Source organism: Maylandia zebra, linkage group LG11 (assembly GCF_041146795.1).
Source record: "Maylandia zebra isolate NMK-2024a linkage group LG11, Mzebra_GT3a, whole genome shotgun sequence".
Lineage (NCBI taxonomy): Eukaryota > Metazoa > Chordata > Actinopteri > Cichliformes > Cichlidae > Maylandia > Maylandia zebra.
Window position 1 is genome coordinate 33,844,956 of NC_135177.1, and position 25,604 is coordinate 33,870,559.

The following is a 25,604-nucleotide window of genomic DNA, read 5'->3' on the forward strand; positions in this document are numbered from 1 at the left end:
TATACCTCAACACTGGTGGATCACATGGATGTATACAAATAAATGGCTGGTCCTGAGTCCCTCTAGCTGTGGATTCCTAATCCACAAAAAGAAAATCCAGGGAGGAAAAACAGAGACTTTAACAGTGTGTTTGGACAGAGTTGTGTGCTAATGCTGCTGACTTACTCTCACGCTTGAACCACAATGAGAAATTAGCAAACAACAGAAAAAAGTAATGTGGTGAGATGTTTCCAGAACAAGCAGAATATTGTTTTTACAGACCTAAAGGTCGATTGCGATGTGCAGCTGAGGAAAACAGAAGAGCTTTACCTTCAACATTAGTAGTTCAGTAGTAAATATCGCATTGCAGAGTAGTCTCATGTGGTTAATGATCTTAATTATTTACACCTATTAGTGATGTTGATAGGCTAATTCATACTTAATAGGCTGTATCACCTTCATTATAAGGCCCAAATAAATTTTGTGGCTCCGACATTTTTTTGGTCAAATTGGCTCCAAAAAACAAACAAAAAAGACTTTTTTTTATTGTAAAGTTGCTTTTTGAAGTAAGAGCAGTTTGATCATTTGTAATATTTATCACGTATGCTTGTTGAAGACCACCTTAGCCACAATAGCCTGTTTCCTTGCTGTGCGTTTGTGTCCATCATTGTCTAACATCATCAAAGTCAGTGTGTTTTTTTTCTGTGAAGTAGAAAATGACCTTGTAGAAAGTCATTTAGAAGTGGCACATCTGTGATTCATTCTTTCTTGAAAATGAAAAGATGACTTCTAATTTACCTCCTCAATCCCAGTGCAGAGCCCTGCTACACAGCATATCAAACCAATATAACTCAATCTGACTGAAATATTTCCAAAGCTACAGTAACTATGAAAGTTAGCTATGCAGTGACGGTGATTGAATATTTTTCTATAAAATCATACAGCCTTTAGTGGAAAAAGCTGATAGATGTGAAGACATTCAGACCTTAAAGGAATACTTCCTCCTGAAAAGCCATCTGGATTGCTTTGATGTCAGTTTTGCAGATATCTCTGTAATGGTCGCCTTCTCTTGAATAAGATTAAACTAAATATCATTTATGTTGCTGTGCTAAAAGTTGCAACAGTAATAAAACCAAACAAAAAGAAAAAAAATAATTTGAAAAGCTGATACAGTTAAGCCACAAAGTTTGCAGATTTCTGAGGTCTTAATCTCTGCAATGAGCCGTTTTCCCCCACCGACCCCAGAGTGAGAACTGCAGTACTATGCAAAAGAAAGTGTGCATGAACAGTCTCATGTTCCCGACACTGAGACACGATGAAAGCATCGATGATGGCTCGCTGACGTGAGTTGTCCTACTAATGTTCGCCAGCTGTACACTTTTTTTGCGCTAGCTGAAAAGAAGTGTGCAGCTGGTAGTCATCAGAAAGTTCTTCAAACTTATATATGTTGTGCTTTGAACATCACAAGGCAAACATCCTTCAGTTGCATTATATTTAAGGGAAGAAAGGGATCTCTAAAAACTGGCCAACCGACACTGAAACAATTTAAAGCGAGAAATAGCGCTGCACGCCAGAGGGAAAAGCACGTTTTCTTGAGATAAAAAAAATAAAAAATAAAAAGGCCAAACAACAAAGGTAGGGCTCAGACATTGACCTCCTCCCACTGCACCTGAACTGAGATACTCATCTGTAATGGATTCTACACAGCTCTGACATTAAACTTACACTCAAGCCTGGGGAAAATTGTAAACACATTATACACAGACAGAGACCTCTGGGACCTTAAACAACAAGCTGTCATAACCACACAGACAAATGGCTATTAATCATTTCAATGCCCTTAAAAAAAGAGAGGGGAGAAAAAAAACAACAACTATATTTCTATACAGCATCTCACAATCATATCTACAGCTTGTGGGGGTGGTGGTTTGTCACAAGTGGCATGGGGTAATGAATATTAATGTACTCAGATGTCAAAAGAATTAATTGTCGAGGCGGGTAAATGCTGCATTATCTGTAAGGCTGAAGTATTTGATGGTATATCAGGGTCACAAAGCTGGCGCTAATGAAATGCCGAGATCGCAGAAGAGTAATGGCCGTGGTGAGAGTCGGTGGAAAAAGGGAGGCAGAGCTCGGTGCACGTTTGCAGAGTGGGCTTTCAATTAGATTGTTTTGCTCTGTTAACTACAAGTGGAAAAATATATGATTTCCACTATAATTTCAGTACAACAGATCCATGGTGGAAACAATGTAATCTGATTGCTCATTTGTGTTTGGTAGAAATACATCTGATTGCAAGTGTTCTGTAATGAGAGCTCTGCAGTTGGGTGAATATTTGATTAATGCCGAGAGTTTTTTACTGTTTTGTTTTGTTTGCGAATACAATATGAAACTTTTGAAGCTGGTTAAACTTGTCGACTTATACACCGGGTTATTTTTTACAGCACCTGTTCTTCATGTTCCTGCCTGTCGACCACAAACTTTAAATAGCAGGAAAATGAGGAGTCAGAGCTGAAAATCTTCACCCTGCAAGAATTTTCCAAAAAAGGTCCATTTTCAGTTTTCTCCCTCCTTGATATTTCTCTCCTCTGCCCCTATTTCTCGGGATTCCTCTGACCCAGAAATTGATCTCACTGCTCATCTCAAAGGATATCTCAAATCCAAAAATGCATCTCAAGGAGAGAGGAGGCGTGCTGAAGGAGCTATGAGCGTGGATGCATAAAAGACATCACGCACAGCTGGAATATACAAATAATAGTGGGAGGAGGACTCCACGAACAACCTCTGCATTTGTATTCATAAGCTGTTTTTGCCATTAACATCATTTACTGCAAAAATCACACTTTCCTCCTTTCACCTTTGGTGCGCGTGTGGGTGGGTGTTAAAACAAAAATCTGTGATATCCGTCACATTCTGCCATGTTGTGGATTTAATTAAAAATAAGCTGCAGTAGGCTTAACAATACAACAGGTAATGCAGCTGTGGTCCACATCACATTTAATTGACACTGATTTAAACTGACGACACTGCAATAAACTCCTCTGCTTCTCAGGTGGGCGGGACCAAAAGTGTCAGTGTTTCTGATTGGCCAACATGGTAAGGGACTTCATCCCTGCCTGCTGGTTTTGCGTGAAGTTCAGTTGTGTCATGTGAATTAAGATTTTAGCAGTAAGTAAAAGTAACTAACCCCTTCTACATACAGATGAGGACAAAATAATTAGCCTCCCTATGAAATTTAAATTTTTTTTTTTGTTGTTTTTTTACAGAGCAAGTGATTTTTAACACAACATTTCTAAAAACACTAGTCTTCTTTAAAAACATAAATTATATCTGTGTGCACACAATGACAGAATTAGAAAAGAAAAACAAAACGCAACATAATCAGTATTATTAACTTTTTTTTTACTGATCGACACAGCAAACCACAGCTGTGATTTAACTGTATATAAACTTCAGGAAGGGTTTGAGCTGTCACTTGAAATAAATCAGTTTAAAAATAGGAAAAAAATGTTAATGCTTACAAAGCAGGAGACACAAAGTTATCACAGCGTTTCCAGTTGTTAAGAAGTAAGAAGTATCGTCAATAAATTCAAAGAGAGCCACGCTGTACAGAACAAACCTGGCAGAGGAAGGATGTGAAAAATTTCAAAGATTCTGGAAAGAAAACTAGTGAGAGATGTGTCTAAAGACCCCAGAACAACTGCCAAGACACTAGTGAATGACACAGCCAAGGCAGAGATTGTCATCTTAAAAAAGGAGAATAAGTAGAACCCTGGACCAAGGAAAACTGCACATTTGCAGAAGAGACACCTTCAAGCTATACTAAAGTTTGCTAAGAACAACCTGGAGAAAGGTTATGCAAAATGCATAATGATTATGCATAATGTAAGCCGGTCTTTGGGTGGACAAAACAAGAGCTCTTTGGCCACAGAGACACTGCCAATGTTTGGAGAAAGAAGGGAGAGAAATACAACCCAGAGAACACTTTCGCCTCAGGGAAGCACGGTGGGGGGAATATTACCCTGCAGGGAGGCTTCAGTGCCTCTGTAACACGGTAATCTCATGACGGTGGACAAAATCCTAAAGAAAGACGGAAGTAAATATTCTGAAAGAAAACCTCAAGCAGTCAGTGACCCAAACTGGCTTTGGGTTGTTGTTCTGGTGTCCAACACAACAGCGACCCAAAACATTGTTGACTGACCTGCACAAAGTCCTGACTTTAATCCTTATGAAAGTCTTTGAGTTGAACCGAGGACAAAGAACCATGATATGAAACCATCCGATGTGGAGGAGCTCAGAGATTTGCCAAAGAAGAATGGGCCAGGATTGTTCCGGAGACGTGTGTGAGACGACTGCAGGCTGTTATCCAGCAAAGAAAATAATTCTGTCATCAATCTGTACGCACTAAACCCTGAGAGCATCGGGTTCCTTCATCCTTCAGCATGTAAGAAAATATTCTTTTTAAACACAGTGCAATAATTCAACTGCTAATTTCAAATTAGGTCAGGTTAACCAATGTTTAGATCTTTCTAAAAACTCTAAATATTACACTGAATTACTGTGAAATTGCAAAAGCATGTTTGTATATTTAGTGATTATAATTCATTGGTTTAGCTAAATGTATTTGCAGTTTAGGGATAACATTTTCCAGGCTTTTTGAAAGCCTCTCTAATAACCAGAGCAAGCAAACACCACTTAAAAAAATACATTTCAAAGAACATCAGCCTATCGTTTACGGGTCTGCTTCAAAGTGTGTACTTACATTTATAGCATCTAAATTCTTTACATCATAATGTTACTGTACCTGCGTGCTCTATGAGAAGAATGTGCAACTGGACACTGTAAGATAGCAGATTAGCCAGATGACTCAGCTGCTGCCTGTCAAGTGTGTTTGTGCGCGTCTTTACACCAGCACCAGAGAGAGCAGTGGTAAAGCGAGAAAGGCAACGTGGGAGAGAGAGAGAGAGAAATGCCCATAGCACAGCCCGCCATCTCTCAGTTCCAGTCCAGTGCCTGAGGAAATGTACCCTGATATTAGCTATTAAAGAGCAGATTGTCAGGGGAGCCATGCCAGCACTGACAGCAGCTGTACAATGGGGCAGGCTGCAGGGAGGCAGGAGGCTAGCTCCACCGCCCTTCCACCCCACCCTGCTCTAGCCTTTGTGTATCCATGTACACGCGCAAGCTCGAAAAAAGCCTCTAACAGACGTCAGAGGCAGCAGCATACCTGATGAGCGTGTGACCAGATTGGCTCCATACCTGCGCAGCGCTGCAAACGTTCTCATTTGTGAGGTTTCTGCACGCCAACGTGTAACCACAGGAACATTCCAATAGAAATTAGATACGGATCATTTGCTTTAGAATGAAACTGGAAAGAGATGAATTCAAATCAATAACGCCTGCTGTGTTTAAGTGTCTGAGATAATCCAGCTTTTTTCCCCTTCGACAAAAACAACAACAAAAAAAGATGACTGCAAGCACTGACGCACACTTATTTGTAAATGCAAATTTGTCATCTTATCAGTCTTCTGTGCTGGAAATATTCAGCCTTGCTCACTTACTCACTTTGAATACTGACAAGAGGGGAGGAAAAAAATCATGGATGTCAAATGAAATTTGACAGAACTCAAGGGCCATGAGGGATTTATGTCCTTTAAATTGTGACAGCATATAATAAGGCCCAATCATTTTAATTAAAGAGCTTAATCCAGCTTCATTGAGGAAGGTAATCAGATCTCTGGGGAGTCTTGTGACTGCCCGAAAGCTTAAACAGGGCGGAAAGTTTTCCGAGCCACGTTTCTCCTCTATCGCCACAGGAAATGTCAGGGGAGTCGGGAGAGGTTGGGGTACAAACAGAGGAAAGAAAAGAGGCTGTGTCCTGTCTCGAAGGGTCACGGCTTCTTTCCCCATCTGCCTTTCGCTCAATTCTCTTTATCATTGTTGCCTTCACCACTCTCAGCCTCTCAGATTCTCCCTCTTTAATTGTGTCCTTTACTCGATTGCTCCCTTTTAATGTTATCTCTTTCCTCTCACCTTCACACGCCCCTCTATCTACCCCCGTCTGTCATTCGTCCTCCTTCTTTCACACACTTTGTCTCCCATTGTTTTGGTCTCACAGGTTGCTTACTTTTCTCATTTCACTTTTTATTTCACTTATTTTTCTCTCGCTCCAACTCAATCTTTCTGTGTCTTCAGCCCTTTTGTTTCTTCTCCCCTTCTTTTACCTGGCCCTCAATATTTATCTCTCTCTTTCTCTCCCACATACCCTGCCCGGCTCGCCCTTACCAACTTTAGATTGATCACAGTCATTACCTCCATTAATGAGATGGGATTGAGTTCTTAACTGGGCCTTGCACAGCCAGTTAGGTCACACTGACTGGGGATATGGATTACAAGAGGCTTCCCGGAGAGCAGGGCGTCCTAGGCCAGCCAAAGTACACTTTAATCACCTGGTCCTCGAACAGCAAATGGCTCTTTAATGACACCGTGGTAGATGAGTTCACCCCAACACAAGGGCAAATACATGCATGACTTAACATGGGATGGGCTCACCAACCAGCTTCTATAGGAAGCAGATGAAGAAGAACCTCACAGATTTCCTTTGCATTTTTATCAAACGTTAATGGTTAAATATATCCACGAGCTATAATTCACACAGCTAAGTAAAATTTAATGTATCGATGGATTTGATTAAGTAGGCTTAGCATAAAGACTGGAAGCAGGTGGAAACTTCTATCATCTGTGCAAATTAAAAAATATGCCAACAACATCTTTGAAGCTCACTAGAAATGAGCCAACCCAAAGCTTTCAATCCTAAATGAGATATTATGTTTCCCCAGGTATGGCCACTCGAGTATATTGGTGTATGTTTTAGCAGTGTTTTCATTTTCTATGGAGAAAATAACATTGTATGTGATTTATGTACTTGAAAACACATCGCTCTTATTTTGAAAGCTCAGTTGCTGCTAAGTAGATAGCGCTGGCCAATAATATCTTGTGTTACTCTACCAATTGTTGTGGTAGCATTAACCTGGGGCTGCACTCCAGAGCCGCTGTTCCTAAATGAAGCTTGCATGTAGTAAAGTGTAGTCTCTCTAAGTGGAGGTCCATACCAGCCAGAACCTGCACCAGGTGGAAAACCACTGACTGAGCTACACATTGCTGCAGAGCAGAACCAGGACTATAACAATTCACAATGCTGGAAGTGAAGTTCATCTGCAGGATTAAACACTCACTTGAGAAGCAAGCAATACTGACCTTTCACACAAAGCACTTGGCAAGTAAAATATTTGCTGAGGAGAAGCTTGTGAAGAGAAACACAAACAAAATACATCTGTGGAAATCGCTGAACATCAGCATCCTCACCTCATGAGGAAGTTTTGGCTTTACTTTTTCTCCTACATCTGAACAACACCCTAGTGGTTCTTTAATGTGGTCTTTACTGATGTTAGCAAGCTGACACTCACCATTCACTACCTCATAATACTGGAACTCTATAAAGGAGCGCTTTATCTCGTGGAAGCTAATTATTTCCCTCTGCTTGAAGCCGCTGTTTTAAACTATACCAAACAGATCTGTCTCTTTGCCAACTTCACAAAGAGAACTGGTTGATGTCTCTCTGAGGTATCAAAACACAAGGATGTTGCCAAAATGTTGAAGTTTTGTTCAACAAAAGCACCCTGCAAAGCTGTTCATTAGCCTGTCAGTTTTCTGACTGATACAGACATTTATTCTCCTACGATGATGTTACTTCTGATACACGAAGGACAGAAAATCCCCAGTATAGACCCGAGTATCTCAGATTCTGGTGGTGCATCTAGTTCAGCTCTCTAATTGTGAGAACCCCTGCCAAAATCAGTTAAATGATAACTCACAGGCATAGAATTGCTGGCTCGCAAGAATACTAAAACCTTTACGTGAACTTGTTTTGAAACTGCACTCAGACTGCTCACCACGCCACTGAAAATCTGCCCAGAGAAGCAGGTGTGATGGCAGACTTTTGGTAGCTGGTGAACGCAGCGAGGCTGCCCGAGTTAATCGCTGTGATTTCAGGTTGTTTTGACGCTTGGCATACCCAAGCGGACTGGGAGAAAGTGGTGGGTAATTGCAGGGGGCAAAGAGGTCGCTTTTCTGCTCTGCTTGTGGCATAAACATTACTTATCTGGACTGGGAGGGTCAGCCATATCATAAATAGTTAACTAATTAATTATTGTTCTTGTAGTAATGGCTTGATGGGATGCGATGTAAAGCCACATTCATGCTGAAAATTGCTGTTAAACCAGTTGAAGTTCCTCGTGTTTAATTTAGCAGCAGATGCCCTTACTCACACTACTCCAAAGGGATTGTTTTGTCTCCTCCCAAGATCGACTTTTTCTTCTTTGACAAATTAATTACTTCTTTGGGTATGGTGGTGTTTTGACTGTGCTGTGATTGACAGGACTGGGTAGATTTTCTCGCCCTTGTATAAAGTCTGCTTCACTGAAAATAGGATATACACACAGCTAATTGGTGAAGTTATTTCCCCCTATCAAGTTGAGTTTAAATTTTTAAGTAAATGTTTAAGTCATGTTTATAACTGCAGAACCTGGAAATTATAGTCTTTTAATACCAGATGTTCTTCCTTAAATCACTCTGCAGGCATCCAAAGCATCTACTGACATAACAGAAGAGTTTAGATATCCTCACGTGCACACTGTGCCATGCTCAAAAATGTGAAGTTAGTATAGTCGGCAAGCAATAGACTCTAACCAGGGTATCTATTGAGATCTGAGAGGACAGATCAGATAAAAGAACTGCAGCAACACAAAAGTGATTAAACTGCTGAAAATCAGCAGCTTAAGTCAGTATCACTTTATAATAGCTATAATTAATCAATGGCACTTTTATCATTTAAACTTTATTCATGAAAAAATTGTATATAAATTTATAAGTATTGGTTGTATAAGACTCTTATCTGATGTCTAAAGATCTTAAATATGTTTAAAATACGATGTACACATGTTTAACAAACATGTGGGGACAGCACGGTGGTTAGCATTGCTGCTAACGATGAAAGAAGGTTGTGGGTTTGAATCCACCTTTTGGCTGTGGCCTCTCGTTGTGAAGTTTGCATATTCTTCCCATGCATGTGTGGGTTCTCTCTGGGCTTCCTCCAACAGTTAGTGGGGTCGGATTATAAATTACCTGTAGGTGTGAATGGTTGTCTGTCTCCATGTGCTGGCCCTACGATAGTCTGGTAACCTATCCTGAGTGTGCCCCATGGTAACTAGGATAGGCTCCACTGGAACTGGATAAATGGAGGAGAATGGATAGATGGATAACTGTTCAACAAATATTTGAAGGGTAATAACAAAGTTGGAACAGGACGATCTTCATGTGTTTTAATGTTTTGTTATTTTGATACAAAGGCATCTGCTGTGATGCTAACATCTCTGATGAAGTCTCACAAGTGTCAGCTTTCTTTTTGTAGATATAGAAAATCGATATGTAATCATAAATGATCAGAATTATAATATTTCTGGCTGTCTGAGGCTAAATTTCTCCAATTCAAATCGAATCGTGGATTATATCGAATCGGGACCTTGTGAATCGGAATCAAATCGATTCTAGAAATCAGTGACGACACCCAGCCCTATGTGCCAGTGATACAAACCACATGATTGTGCACCTGGAAACTGATTCATGTTGAGTTTAACTTTCACTCGTTGCTTTCTTTCCGTTTACTAACTGGTTGGCTGGTTTTTAACTACTCATATGATGTCGTGATAATGGTCTCAGAATTCCGTGACACAGAACTTTGACTAAACACTCGACTAACAGTATTATTTGATGCCCATGCAGTGAGAACAGGCTCGAATGTAATTCTTATTCTTTCTTAACAGCTCTGATCAAAGACATACTACAAAATGAAATTCATAAAATAATTTGATTATACAAAATTAAATAGAAATAAAAAAAGTAAAATTCTTATAATTTAATTGTTAATGCTGTGATGGATTGGGTGTACCAATGATAGCAGCTCAACCCGTCACCCATCCTCCTGCAACCCTGAATTGGATTAGAGGTTCACAGAAATTAATGGATAGATATTTGTTAACAGCAAAAGCTGCTAGCGATGCGCATCTAAATGATGTTCTGCGTGGCTTTTTGGAAAACACTGTTTTAAAAATGAGTGACTGCTTTGAATTTTGCGGGGTGTTATTTATACGCGAAGGAGTCTGAAGAGTGTGAGATTGATAAGCAGATTGGTTCTGAGTTGTCAGCGGCTCGGTTAGACTGCCAGGGTAAAGAATAAATCCAGTCTCAGGCAAAGCTTTTAGTTTCAGTGTCAATCTGTCAGTCACGAGCTGATCAAAACCAAAGAATGAGATCAAAGGTCTGAGCAGCTGTAATGAGTTTCAAACAGTGTACGGCTTCAGAGCAGACGCCCGAGAAAAAATAGCTTCAATGTGTTCTCATCTCACGGCGTCAAATACCGCCCCGGCATGTGACTGAAGATTGCCCTGTCATTTGTTGGTTCTCTTTAGGCGCTGAAAGCTGCTTGGCTGTGTGTGGTTCAGGTTGAAATGTGATCTTTTATGACATTAAATCTGCTCAGTGGAAAAATAACATGTTTACCCACGGTGCACTGTTGTGCAGGAACAATGCTAAGAAGACGCAAGCAGTAGTGATGTGCGATACCACTGATTTTCTTTCCGATCCGATACCAAGTAATATTCAGGGTGGTATCGACGATACTGATCCGATACCGATACTTTGTACAAAAACTTATTTTATTTATTGTATCTCAAATTATAGCATCATAATGATTCCAGGACAACAGATTATTTGTTCTTATCACTTAATAATGCAGGGTTCATCATATAGAAATAAAAAAAATGAAGTTGTGCTATTTGAACAGCTTGCCTGCCTGCAGCACTAAAGGACTCCGTGAGAGACGTCTGTCTCGCCCTAGCAGCACCTGTCTCTCTCCTCCTCTTCAGTTCACCTCAACATACGCTCGTCATATTCTGTGATATGATTTACTCTGAGGTGTTTGACAAGGTTAGTGATGTTGCCACAACCATACATGCCAACCCTCCCGATTTTTCCGAGAGAATACCGAATTTCAGTGCCCTCCCGAAAATCTCCCGGAGCCACCATTCTCCCGAATTTCGCCCGATTTTCTAAGACAACAAAATTGAAAAATCATATTGCAGAATTCATAGCGTGGCCCAGCCAATTCCAGTTTCCAACAATGGCAGCAGCAACTTAGTTTTAATATTGCTCTTATTTCTCTTTTTGGGTCGCAAAAAAACTTTTAACATATTTTCAGGTGAGAATGTAGCTGTGTAAACTTCAAATATCTGAGCCGACCGACACATCATCTTCAAACCCCCCCCCCCGGTCTTTCGCTACTCGGGTTAAACATCATGTATAAGTCACTTTGATAACTTAAAATTTTTATTGTTTGGCTTTTTCAGTGTTTTATTTGTTCGTGAGTAAATCGGTTTGGCTGAGATTAAAGTTATTAGATTTGATTAAATTAAATTTGACTTTATTAATCCCTCGGAAGGGTTCCTCCGGGGTTTTCACACAGCTGAATAAACGTCAAACAGAAAATGGTTAAACAGAAGTGTGAGACGGTCGAGAGTTTACGTCAGTGCCCGGTTATATTTTAGAGAGCAAGGAGCAGACAGCAGTTTCACTCCACCGAGGGAGCTCGTGACGTACTACCCGGCTTTCTTTAGACCGCGAAGGCCGGGTCCTCAGGTGGAAGCAGCCTCTGAATTTGGACACCCCTGCTGTTTCCGGGCCGGCCAATAATAACGGTGACATTTAACGTATTTTATCCGATAAATAAACCCTGTAAAATGTATTCCCCCCCCAAACGCCCTTTTGAATGTCTCCCTAGTATGGCCACAACACCTCACTCTAGGAGCACTTTTTTTGCCACATGTATTGCAAACCACGTCTCAGCTGTGTGTGGAGGTAAAATACGTCCGCACATGACTTCAATTACGCTCAGCCATTGTTGTGAGTGCGCACGCCAAGGGGCTGCGAGACATTTATACAGCCGTATTTCGCACATGACTATGAAAGGCGGAAGAGGAAGTAGTTCCTTTGAATGTAGACAATCCGAATGTTATAGTTTCTTTCCACTGTGTTCCTGTTAATGATAAACTACAAATTTACTCTAAATTACTAAAATATCGATATTTTAATGTGAGAATCGATTCTAGAACATAAATGATTGGTATCGGAGGAATCAATATTTCAGGATCGATCCGCACATCACTAGCAAGCAGCTTTTACAGAATGGCAGGATTTGGCACCATGGAAACAAGAACGCGCCAATAGTTTTCGTAGGATACTGAAATGGCGTGGAAGTTGAACACCAGCAGAAAATGGCTGACTGGGATGCTACACTAAGCATTTTTCCTTGTAAAATAGGAAAGATGATTTCTAAAGCTCTGAATCCAGAAGTATAAAATTAACTTTCCTACTTTTTTTTTTTTCCTTTCTTCAGCAAGATCAACAACAATCATATAAATTCTAAAATCCCCTATTTTGCTCTAAATCCCCTCATTTTGTTCATTTTTCTGTAAAATTAGGAGGAAATGCAACACAGCATTGTAAAATTAGAGGCTTTTCTCTGCACAGTGTTCAGTTGGTGTGCAAAAACCCTGTTAGTAAGGTAATGCTGTCAGGTGCTTCAGGATTGAGCGGATTCTCAGATGCTTTCCTGCAAAAGTGTTCCAGGCATGTTCAAGGAGAAGAAGAAAAGCCTTCAGGCAGCAAACACCCCAAGGACTACACATCCCAGCAAGAGCTGAGAGATGTGGCTCAGGGGAAGGAAATATTGGCCACTTTGCTTTGCTGGCTGCCACGTTGGACAACTGTGAAAATGTGGAGAAAAGTGGTTGGATGAAGCATTTATTTAAAAAAAAAAAAATCACAATTTTAAAAATAGATGTTCCTTGTGGCTGTGGAGAAGTAGATTCATGGAGTGGTCTGTGGTTTTGTTGGTGGTTCAGAGAAGACAGACATGCTGCATGAATACAGTCAATGCCAGGAAAATTAGTGCGGTTTCCAATCAATACTTTAATGGACAAAAGTGTACTGTCTAAAATTTACAGTTAGAAACCATTCAGCACTCACTAATTATACGCAGTATTCACCTGATGCAATCATTTTAGATGTAAAGCATATAAAGCTCTGTTGCTGGAGGTCTGCTGCTTTCAACTCTGATATATTTTGTAACCTTTGGCTTGAGCGATCTCAGTCACAATGTACGTTCGGAGAGTTTTGTGGCGCCAACTGGCGACATCTCCACTGGGATAAATAAGAACCATATATAATGGCCCACAAAAATAGCATGACATAATTCACTATTGATTTGCTCTCCTGGCTGGCTGATCTTCATTTTGTGACACTGGAGTGCGGGGAACTGTGAGGCATTGGCATCGATCAGACGGAGCCGCCAAGGCAAAATTTCATTTTCGCAGATGTGGCAGCAGTCTTCTGTATTCCATACTGTGACACGTGATGTTGTTTTAGGAGTCAAATATATTGATCTGCTGCTGTGTTTGTTCCTAAAAATATCAGACATGTCTTTCAGCAGCCTCTTTGTACACGTTAATGTGATCTCTCATACAAATAGCAGATTAGAGGTGCGACTGCTTGCATAGTTTGTTTCATATTTATGTGCCTGATCTGGCATGTAATCAGTAATCGCCTGAACAACACATCTTGGAGCAATTTTAACACCTTAGATAGAAATCAGATCTTCTTGCCTTTGGTCTAGAAAGTCATGTGTGTTCTTTTGAGTCTGATTGTACGGCTTGAATCAGTTTTTGTGCCGATGAAGTAAACATTTTATTTTAAACTTTAATACTTTCTTTCTTTTGCTTTAGTCTTCATTTTATACTTAAGTTTTTCCATGTTCAGAAGAATGTGGTATATTTACAGTGTTGGGCTGTACTAATATATAGCAATAAAATTTATATTCCTGGTTACTGAGCTTAGAGACTGTGGTGGAGGTGTGGTCCCTGGCTCAGCTGCAGGGGAGGGGTGGTACAGAGACCTTAAGCGGGCGGTGCCGGGAAGGCAGGTGAGGCCACAGGTGGTGACGATCTGCTTAATAAGACGTCTCTTTTCTTATAGTGAAGCCGGAGACTGGAGCAGGAGATGTGTGTGCCGAGACAAGCTGCGAACAGAGAGGCTCAACCTGTGAAAGTGCTATTAAAAACCCATAATCGTAACAGTGTGTTGGGTCCGTCTTTACAGAGACTAAGCTAAAAACAACCAGAAGAGCTGACTGTGTAAATCAGAGACATCAAACTTAGTCCTTCAGAGCTCAATTCACTCCTTTGAAAATTTTTAATCTAGTCTGTATATAACTTTTAATGTTTTGGTCCCCCTAATTGTAAGCACACCCTGTATATGAAAAATGGATATCAGTTCCACATGTAAAGAGTGAAATCATTTGGCAGCAGTGGATAACTACTGTGTTTGCAAAAAGAATGATCATAAAGAAGTCTACGGCTCCTTTGATCTGTAACCTCAGTAAACACTTGATCGTCTTTTGTTCTCGTTGATTCTTCATCATGTAAACATGATAATGACGTTGCTCATCGACAGGCAAATCTTCTGATTAGCAAAGCAGCACCTCTCCTCAGTCGGATCCTCTCCGTACTCCTGATGCCTTGTTTTAACAAGCTAAGATAGCAATAGCAAAAAAACATCAGCTCAAAGTTTCAAAAATGTAACAGAGCAAAACAGTGTGCGACAGCATGGTTGCCAAATCCATCTTTTATATGCAGTCTGTTGTTGTAGACATCAGCAATATTTACCACAAAAGGCAGGAAAAAGGGAAAGGTGATTTCAAGAGGTTCCTAGACGCTTGTCCAAAAATTCGGGTTATTACCTCAAAATAGTGTTAGGGTTGGTCTGAAAGTTTCTCACTCCAAATGCTAAGAAAGTAACACAAAATCCACAAAAAAATAAATAAAATTTGCAATAATCCCACATTTTGACCAAAAAAAAGAAAAGAGAGAAACAAGAACAAATGTTTAGTGTTGGAAATAAGCTTCGATTGAGAAACAATATTCAGTCCTGAAAGAGTGATGTATTTGCTATGACACATCTCTGTTTTGCAGGAACACAATCTGAGCCATCATATTGATGTTCGAGGTTTTGAAAAAACTGACTACAGCACAATATGAGATTCAGCTCAGATAAAGCGATGGAGCAAAAGGCAGTTTAAATTTTATGAGCAGTCTATTTTAGTGGCAGAAGGCTGCATGGTACATATAATCTATGTAATCAAAGGTCTTTTTTTTTTTTAAATAAAATGTACCACACAGAGTTGTCATGTTCAGGCCTGTGAAACAAACTGTGTAAAACTTTCAGACACACATGCAAGAACAAAATGAAAAGATTCTCTGGTTTGCTTTACACCTGGATGGATGGATGCATTTGGTTTAATAAATGACCCAGGAGTCAGGCTGGTGTGTTGTGAGTTGGCTGTATGGTAGCCAACTTGTATAATTGTAATGAGAACACATTATCATTATTTTGCTTGACTGAATGATATAATGGCTAAACAACTTTAGGACTTCAATTGCGTTTACTCTTTCGATAAAGTTAAAGCAAGTCAACAAATGTCTGTGCCTTCATGTGATTCTTATTTCCCACTGTGGCCTTTAGTGAAACTGAGGTTGACACCCTTGTAAACTGTTACACATTCCCTCAGCTATGAAGTTCACATCTTGTCACTTTCATTCATCAGTTAAAATCTCTTTTTGTTTTATCCTTCAGGGCACTATTTGTGTTATCATGTCAGAGTCTCCAGTGAGTGTGATGGTGTTTTTCTGAGAGAAACACTAGAACAAGTGACAAGAGCAAGTCTGATGGCTGCCATTTGAAACTCTTGCACTTGCGTTCTGTGTGTTACTGGATGGTGATGCACATGCATCAGCTTGCACAAGTGTTTGGAAGTGCACGTTTCCATTCTGTTTCATGACAGATGTCTCGAAACCGAGCAGGGTTTATGTTGCCAAAGTCATGTTGCCACGTTTATCTGCAGTATATGTTTAAGGCTGTTGTGACTGTGGAGCTGTTGCTTTCGGTGCAGTTTGTTTCTCCAAGTTTTAGCAACAAAACATGTTGTATTTGTAGCTTCTCAACCGCTCCGTATGTGCTGATTTTGCAAAATGACGTCTGTCTGCTCCCAAACAACGAACATGTCTGGATGGAAAAGCTTTTGGATGTTTGTTTTTCAAGGATCCGCTTGTATATAGTTTGTACCGTTCAGCTTTGTTTATATAATTAATAGAAAAAATAACTTGATCTGAATCCAGCCATCATAAGCCATCATTTCCAAATCTCGGCTTTCATGAATTGAATATACTTTGAGGTTTTAGAACTAAAAGCTGGCATGCCCCAAAAACAGACCATGTTGGAGTCTTGAGCTGGCAAAGCAGGAGCAAGTAGGGGGAAGAAGCTGGAGTAACTGGTGGAGAGTGGACGGGCACATGAACGGTGTTGTTTTGGTGTGAGACTGGAGCGGGCAGTGAGCTGTGAAGAAGGACGGAGCCAAGTTACAACTAAGAAAATCTTTATAAAAGGGCCAGGAGTTGCTACCACACCGGTGATGCAAACAGTTTGGCAGGAAGTGAGTGAAAGGAATATAAACACTGCAGCTTGATGAGTACTTGATTGAAGCCATGTGCGGCAGTCCTGGTGCCGGTGGAAGAAAGCCACACCCAGGGCTGCACACAAACACTGACCTACCTTCTCAGATTGTGCATCCTTGATTCCTTTCCTCACCTCATCTCCATGTGTGTTAGTCCCTCTCATCAAAGACTCAGTAGTGGAAGAGATGCAAGGAGAGAGGAGTCGAGCTTTAGCACGTTTAACAAAACGAACTGTGCTAGCTTCAGAGACATCATTTTAAAGTGATTCAGGTGAATCTATTAAATATGACGTGCGGCTCATCTACACCATCTACCACTGCGAGTAGCACTGTTCATGTCTGAATATAATTAGGCCTGCCATGAATGAAATTCACAGCGTGGCTAATTGTGACAAGAAGATTGAGCTGTGATAAATTCATGTTCTTAATTTATAAAACACACATATGGCCTCGACACACAAACAGTGAAGGGCACAGTTTGATTACACAGCTGATCATCTTAAATACCTGAAACAGCTCATGAATACATATCTGCAGAGTCCCCCTCTCACCGTGGTTTTTAGATGCAGCTTTTTCCATTTGCAATATGATACAGATGCCTTGCCTTCAAGTATCAGTCAATACTAGTGCTGAACTAGTTCCAGTTTAATGAGTTATGAAATATTGTTAGGAGTTAGGAGATACTCTAACAATGTATCCCTAGTTTGTGTATATTGTGCAAAGGGTGTTATCCTTAAGGATGGCACACTGAGACTGATTTCTGGCTGGACACGGCACGCAATAGGATAGAGAAAAGAAACAAAGCTCATGAACATAGAAAAGGAGAAGAGAGAGAGACAGAGGCAAAAAAAGTAGGGCAGCACTGCAGGCATGGGCTGCATAGCAGTGTACAGCAGTACCTCTTTTACTTTAGATCAATATTTCATGTTATGTTCTTTAATAAAGCAAACAAATAAAAATAGAAATGATCCTGTGAAGTCTCAATAAAAACACATTAAGCCACCTGTTGGGTGAACACCACATGAATAAAACATTTCTGTCCGTGAATGATGGATGGAGCAATATGATTCAAACCAAAGACATTTCTTTGTGTGATTTATTTCTCCCTACAGATGGCCTCCCTGGAACAGCGCCCCTAGCGCTTTCCCCCGTGCTCAGAACAGCACAACCCCTGGCATCCTTGGCGACCCCTACCACGCCGTCGCCAGCACCTGTGGCCTCGCTGACAGTGCCGAGCAGCACGGCGGCCGCAGCCCCAGAGACTACCTCAGCTGCTGGGGGAGACGAGGGGCACTCGAAGCTAGATTCCCCGTCAGAACCCGACCTCCCGGAGCCCGATGCCGAACCCGAAGCGGAGACAGACGCAGAAACGGAGGAGGAGAAAGCTCGCCGTCTTCTCTACTGCTCCCTCTGCAAAGTGGCAGTCAACTCCGCGTCACAGCTGGAGGCTCACAATAGCGGTGAGAGACATGTGCCAAGATTTGCCGCAAACGTGGAGAGTTTGAGTGGATGACAGACCTTTTTTTTCTCCCCCAAACTTGAAACAAAACAACAAAAGTAAGGTTGGCTCTGCTGTACGAATGAGGTGTTTACCTGCTGGTTGTGTTTTTCTCAGTGAACACGGACTCTGCATGATTGTTTCATTCCATGTTGTGAAATTTCCATGACAGCATCTGTGTTGAAATAATTTTTTCAGTGAGTCAGTGCTTTTTGTGGGCAAGGTTGTTATCTGCTGGGTTCCTTCAGTGTTCAAGCGTTTGTTTGTCGTTATTGTAGAGTTATCTCCGCTGTCTTCAGCAATCATTCCGGGGCTTGAAAAAACACAATTCTTCAATTATCCTTCTGTAGTTTCCATAGGAACCTTTTATCAAACTTTAATCAGGTATTGTGAGACATCCTTGCTTTTGAAAACAAAGCAGTCATTGTTTCAAACAAATTTCTCATACTGCATTCACACACAAACACACAGACACAACACAGGGAAATGACAGTACACTGAGTCATCTTTGCTTTCAGTCTGAGGTTGTTCCTCTGCTTCTGCCTGCGATATCTTTGTTTTAAACATTGACTTTTTCATTAAAGTTTCAACAACATAAAACAGTCAAATAAAGATTTCTAAACAGTTTCTCCACCATGAAAACACCGAACACTTACTGAAATACTCATCGGGCAGCTGGATTTCACAAGTGACCACAAAGCTCTACACGAATTCACACAAATCAAGCTTCTTCATTACAGAGTATTTGGTCATCTCATAAACATTCGACCAGCTTTGCAGCCCATTGTTGTCAACAGTATTTTTAAGCAGTTGTAAAAGCTAAAATATTCCGTTTGCTTTTGATTAAGGAAAAGTCCGTCTTTGGGTTCAGTGCTTGAGTTCAATTGGCAGTGACAGTTTTGCATAAACTTGGATCTCCTTCTTTTAGCTCTTCAACCTGTTGGATTACACCACGGAGCTACAAGAGCTGGACCTAAATATATCTGGATTAAACGAATGGCTTTCAAATAGCGGTTGCATCGTTTGCCAGAAGTTTGCCCAAAAATCATTTCAATTTGAAATGTAGTGATTTCCTGCTGAATAATGAACAGCTTAACATGCTAATTTACTGCATAAGTGCCCCATATTAGTGACATCTGTGTTGATGACTTGAGCTTCTGTTTGAGTGAAACTGAAACAAGTTCAGAAGAGTTTTTGGTTGAACCAGTGAACCAGTCTTGGCCCTTGTAGCTAAGTGCTCGGGGAGGTATCGTTCCAGGGAGTGACGTACAACCGGGCCCTTACTCTCTAGCCCTGAGGAGTATTTGGTCAAAAGGTCAACTTTCAGTGCGTTTAATAGGACTGTTCACTTACTTTGATCTGTGACATAAGGATAATATAAAAGTTGACCCCTTTTCCTCAGGTGGCCTCTGTTGAGTCAGATTCATGTACTGACCAAACTGCTTCCTGTTTGAACCTGCAGGTACGAAGCACAAGACGATGCTCGAGGCCAGGAGCGGTGTGGGTTCCATCAAGTCTTTTCCTCGAGCAGGAGTCAAAAGCAAACTGGCTACATCCTCCAAATCATCCACAGGCCTGCAGAACAAAACGTTTTACTGTGAGACATGTGACGTGCACGTCAACTCAGAGACTCAGCTAAAACAGGTGAGAGATATAAACGGAGCCCGAGACACTCGCTCAGTAGTAAACTGGAAAATGGATTTCTGTGTAAAATTGATCACAAGATCTTATTAAACAAACAAAGCCGGATACGGATTAGACTGACATTAAATCAAAATTTTTATAATAATATGGCATTTTACTCATCATGTTCATCGTGCATTATAAATATCAAAGAAAATTAAAAGTCATCAACGTCTTTTTTTTATTATTCAGTGAATCATTTGGCTTTTGAGGGAGCAGTCTCGAAATATTCTAATTTGTGAAAGGATTGATTTTATTTCCATATCTGTCAAACACATTCCCTGCATTTGGAAATGGACATAAAACCCAGTGCATGACATACAATAGCTAAATGAAACTTAGCTTCATATTTTCATTGCTATTATTAAAAAAAGGTCTGTTTGGAGGTTTACCACTTTCTTTAATGCCATTGTGACTTTATTAGATCAGACTGGGGGAGGATATATAATAAGTTAAAGTAAAAACAATATGTTTGATTGAATAAATGTGTATCCAAATGAGTCATTTCACAGTTTAGGGGAAAGGAGGATGGCTAGACTGGAAAACTGACACAAACATTAGAACTTGTAAGTGCAATTTTTCTATGACTGCCTTTCACTAAGGGTACCACAGTGGTATTGTGGTTAGTGTCAGTGGTTTGACTCTCCTCGTCAGTTTGTTGTGCGTAGCTTCCATTTTCTCCTTGTGCCTACAGTGTCATATGGACTGTTGAAGATCTGAAACACAGAATGCAGATAACGCAAACAAAAACCAAACTACTTTCAGCTGAAAAAAGGTCAAAGACACAACAGAAGAGCAGAAAATCCTGGAAGATAAACACAAGAACTCAGATTATAAATAGTAAGCAAGGTAGCATGGAGAAGCATTCGCAGACAGCTCGACAAGGACAAAAGGAAACAAGGCTTTACATACAGTACACAGCAGACTGATTACTCATGAGAAACAGGAGGGAGAGGAAAACAGGTGATCACAATTAACAACAGGATAAAACAGTCAGGGAATCAGGGGAAGACAGAAAGGAAGCAAAAGTGACACAGGACATGAAGGAAAACAGGAACCAACCAAAGCAGACATGAATACCAACTCTAAACAAAGATATACGAGAACGGGAAACAAACACAGTACAAACACATCTCATAAACACAGTATGAGAGGGAGAAACTCTGGGAAAACTGCGACTATAAAATAATTACCATTGGCATCTCAGACTTAAGAAACCGAGATGGTCATTGGGCCTTGACACCATCTGCTACTGCACTGCAGGCTGACGCATGAAGTCTGTGTTACAGTTGGTGCAAATCAATTGGGAGGTCCTGGTTTAGGTGGTTGCCACAGGGCGCATCCTCTCTGCAGTGACCTGACCTCTCCAAAGATCACCAGGCAGCGGAAGAGCTTTTCCTTTGTCCTTCTTAAAACATAGCTTGGGATGACTGACTTTTTATGGTGCTCTGAGCTAGCTGTCCACAGCTAGCTTCTTATCCTCCATGTGACAAACATACCCCAACCAACACAGGCAGCGTTGGTTCAACAAGCAGAATGTGCTTGGCTGTTTCAGGGTGTCTTGGTGTGAAATGCAGTCCTGTCATCTACCAATCTTAAACCTGAATATATTAAATAACAAGTCCTTGTTTGGTTAATTGGTGATCTTTAACTTGGCCGCAGGTGTGAGTGTCTGTTTTTCAGTGCCATCTGAGACTGCAGATGAAGGCAGGAAAGCACAGTACACTACATTATTATTTTAAACATATTACTATAAAACTTGCAGTTACCTGCAGCTGCTAGGAGAGCAAATTCATCCTCGCCTCGAGATATGAACCTGCCGCTTATGGATGTTTCTTTCAGTTGAGGATTATTTTATTATTATTCTGTGATGTTTGAATGTCTGAATCTGAAAAATGGTATTTTGTTCCTCTTTGAAAACGAACTTATATAAGGTCACGTACGAGTCAGACTGGATTTTAAGAGCAACTAGTAATGAGTTTTGCCTTTATTCCTGTTGGATATCTGTCTGAGGTCTTTATGAATGCAGAAATCCTTAAAAATTTTTATAAAAAAAGCTGGTTAAAGTGTGCGGTCAAGGAGTTGCCTGTTTTAATTTTAGATTAAGTGAGGTACGATAAGAGGTGACAAAGATGCAACTGTGACTGAAATAGCTTCGTGTGTATCTTTATAGCTCCTGCGGGACGCTGTGCAAATCTTCTTTTCTTGTAGTGCTGATCATTCTGTCATGTGGGGAACGTCTTCTACAGTAGCTGAAGACCACTCTGTTTAGTCTGAGCTAACCTCGAGTTCTCTCCCTGAAGACAGACGGGATTTGTATGAATTTTTCATGCGAGGACTTTTGCTGAGTACTTCTGAACAGCAGCAATTCTCTGTGAAAAGAATCCAGCATGAAACATTTTAGTTAGAGCTGAAAGCAGAAGAAAAGTATGATTGTTAAGCCCACTGCAAGGACTTGTGAAATTTAGACACAGCCAGAAATTTTCCTTTTGTTGTCAGCATGTACCCACTCTGAATTTGCTGGCTTTAGGTCAGACTGTAATTCTCTGTCTTCTGTTTTATTGGTTTATTCAGATCTGGCCCGATGCTCCAAGGGTTTCAAAATGAATTGTATTTAACAATGGGATATACTGTGGCATTTAGTAAAAAGCTCTGCAGTGTAACTTGCAGCGATAGAAGTGCAGACATTTTCACCACAGGTGTGAAAACCATAAAGCTGTAAGATCTTTTGCCATGAGTCAAGAGGTATGTTTTTGGTTATTGTACCTCCTTTTCTGTTCCCGGAGTGATGCCTCCCAATCTATTTTCATTTGACTGTTTCTGTACAAGTACAAACCATGTTCACATTAACAGATTGGTGCACACATTCAAAACACTTTACCACATTTGCACATTTTATTGCTGCGGTACTGCAGTTTTAGGGTAAGAGGCTGTCTCAGACAGATTGTTATGAAACTGAATGTGGATATTTTTCAGTAGAGCATGAAGAGGACTCCCTGCTCTGTGTGTTGGAGGTGGTTTAATGATTAAGTCAGAAAAACAAATGACTTAATAGTCATTTTAATATTGGAATAACCGCAGTAAAAGGACAACATTAAAGTGTGACTCGTTTTGAATCTGTCTCTCATTTCCAGCACATCAGCAGCCGGCGTCATAAAGACCGAGCAGCAGGTAAACCAGCCAAACCGAAATATAGCCCCTACAGCAAACCACAGAAAGGCCAGACCAAGCAGCCGGTGAGTCACTGCACACCTCTGTTATCTTATCAGCAACACGGGTCCAGACTGCTGCATTACAAAGCAGGATTTAGCCAGATTTAGCCCTGGGTTTTTTAGCAGAGATACACCAACTTCAATTTTCTGGGCCGATCCTAAATTTAGGAAATATAACTTACAGCGTACACCTTTCTTTTCTTTGTGGGAATTTCTAATTTATATTCACAGTAAAACACTAATCATGTGATAACATATCAGTTTTTCTCCATTTGTGCTCCAGGTTAGAGGAACTTTTATCATTTTTACTCAAACAAATCTCGGTATAAACTGATTCTGGTTAATAGTCAGAGCAGAAAAGAAGTAACTGCAACTAACTGATCTAACATGCTTTACATGTTTGTCTCATAATGCTACTCTGTGGTGGTGTTATTGACTGATAAGAGTTACAGCTGATAAATGGTGAATAACACTTACTGTACCTGAAATTACTGGAATACAAATAAAGGAAGTCTTCTACAAGCAGACGCAGGTCGAGCTGTAGAAACTGAATGTTTCTGCCTTGACGTTAACAGACTATTATGTATTACATGTGTTTTATGGAATATCTGTGTGCCATTCATTTTTTTTGTATCGATTTAGGTGTTTACACGGCACATTACTACCAAGCGTAACAATGGCAGGTTGCAGCAATCAAAGCTCAGCTTATAGACCGATACATGTGACCCTGACCAACCGAGCTTTGTGTTAACAACCCAGTTTGAGATTGTGGTTACCACAACGGCGGTTATCAGCTTGCTTTGTTAATCCACCTTAAAAAAAGTTGTGCTTGTCGTGTCATTTCAGTCTCTGTAAAAATGGACTGAAGTGTTGCTTGCTTTGGACATAGAGGAAAAAGTGATGCAGATCTTTAAATATATATATATATATATATATATATATATCTATATATATATCTATATATATATCTATATATATATCTATATATATATATATATATATATATATATATATATATATCTATATATATATCTATCTATATATATATATATATATATATCTATATATATATATATATATATATATATATATCTATATATATATATATATATATATATATATATATATATATCCATCCGCTTTGTCCGGGGGCGGGTCGCGGGGGCAGCAGCCTAAGCAAAGAGGCCCAGACCTCCCTCTCCCCAGCCACCTCCTCCAGCTTATCCGGGGGAATACCAAGGCGTTCCCAGGCCAGCCGAGAGATATAATCTCTCCAGCGTGTCCTGGGTCTGCCCCGGGGCCTCCTCCCGGTGGGACATGCCTGGAACACCTCACCCAGGAGGCGCCCAGGGGGCATCCTTGTCAGATGCCCGAACCACCTCAGCTGGCTCCTTTCGATGTGGAGCAGCAGCTGCTCTACTCTGAGCCCCTCCCGGATGGCCGAACTTCTCACCCTATCTCTAAGGGAGAGGCCAGCCACCCTTCGGAGGAAGCTCATTTCTGCCGCTTGTATCCGCGATCTTGTTCTTTCGGTCACTACCCACAGCTCGTGGCCATAGGTGAGGGTAGGGACGTAGATCGACCGGTAAATTGAGAGCTTCGCTTTTGCACTCAGCTCCCTCTTCACCACGACGGACCGGTGCAGCGTCCGCATTACTGCAGCTGCAGCCCCAATCCGTCTGTCGATCTCCGGCTCCCTATATATATATATATATATATATATGGGGTGCAACGATACACAAAATTCACGGTTCGGTTCGATACTTTGGTGTCACGGTTCAATATTTTTTTGATACAAAAAAAATGTTCATGCCTTTTTAATTTGTCATTTATTCTACATATATTATTATAAATATATATTTTAACTCAAAAGTACAGTTTTTAAATTTAATGTTGCTGAAACAACAAAGTAATAAAAAAATAAATCTAGCTGATCGAGGAATCACTCATCTTTGGAAAAGAGAGTTTATTACAGAGAAATGGCTCTTTCCAAAATAAAAGCTATACTATACGCTTCTTCTGGGGTATATTCTCAGCAGCATATTAAACATATCAGGTCCCCATAAGGAGAATCATGTGCTAACGGCTGTCTAAATGACTCGGGTAAAGTTAGTAGCATGCGTGCTTGTTGTTTTTGTCTGCTTCCACTTGTCTTTGCACTAGGATGATGTCAGCTTAAATGTGCAGTCATATTCGTTGTGTTCCCACTAGTGCTGTCAGCGTTAATCTCGTTGAAATGACGTCAACGCCACAACACGGCAAATCTCCGTTAACGCCCTGTGCGGGGCTGGACGGCCAACACCTTAACGAGCTAACTGCGCTAACACACTAGTTCCCACCCATGTAATTGAGCATTAACTTAACTTCTGTCTCGCTAGCTTGCCCTGCGCTCAGTGAATCTGCGTTCGACTACTCCGCCTAGGCTGCACTGTCGAGCGCAGATCCACTGAGCGCTTAACACAGACAGCATCGTCAGAAGGAAGAGCGCATGGCAAGCCAGCGAGACAGAAGTTAAGCTCTCCTTGCAAAATGACAAATTGAACCTCCCCCACCC

At 40.7% G+C, this 25,604-nt stretch overlaps 1 protein-coding gene across 1 annotated transcript in view; it reads left to right on the forward strand.

The window, feature by feature from the left end:
• The window catches only part of znf385d (zinc finger protein 385D), a 107,626-nt gene that overhangs the window by 72,990 nt on the left and 9,032 nt on the right, over positions 1–25,604 (forward strand). Inside the window, exons 5-7 of the mRNA XM_004568524.4 lie at positions 17,770–18,117; positions 19,618–19,799; positions 22,973–23,074. Of these exons, the coding sequence (XP_004568581.1) occupies positions 17,770–18,117; positions 19,618–19,799; positions 22,973–23,074 (632 nt within the window). The remainder of the gene's footprint in view (positions 1–17,769; positions 18,118–19,617; positions 19,800–22,972; positions 23,075–25,604) is intronic.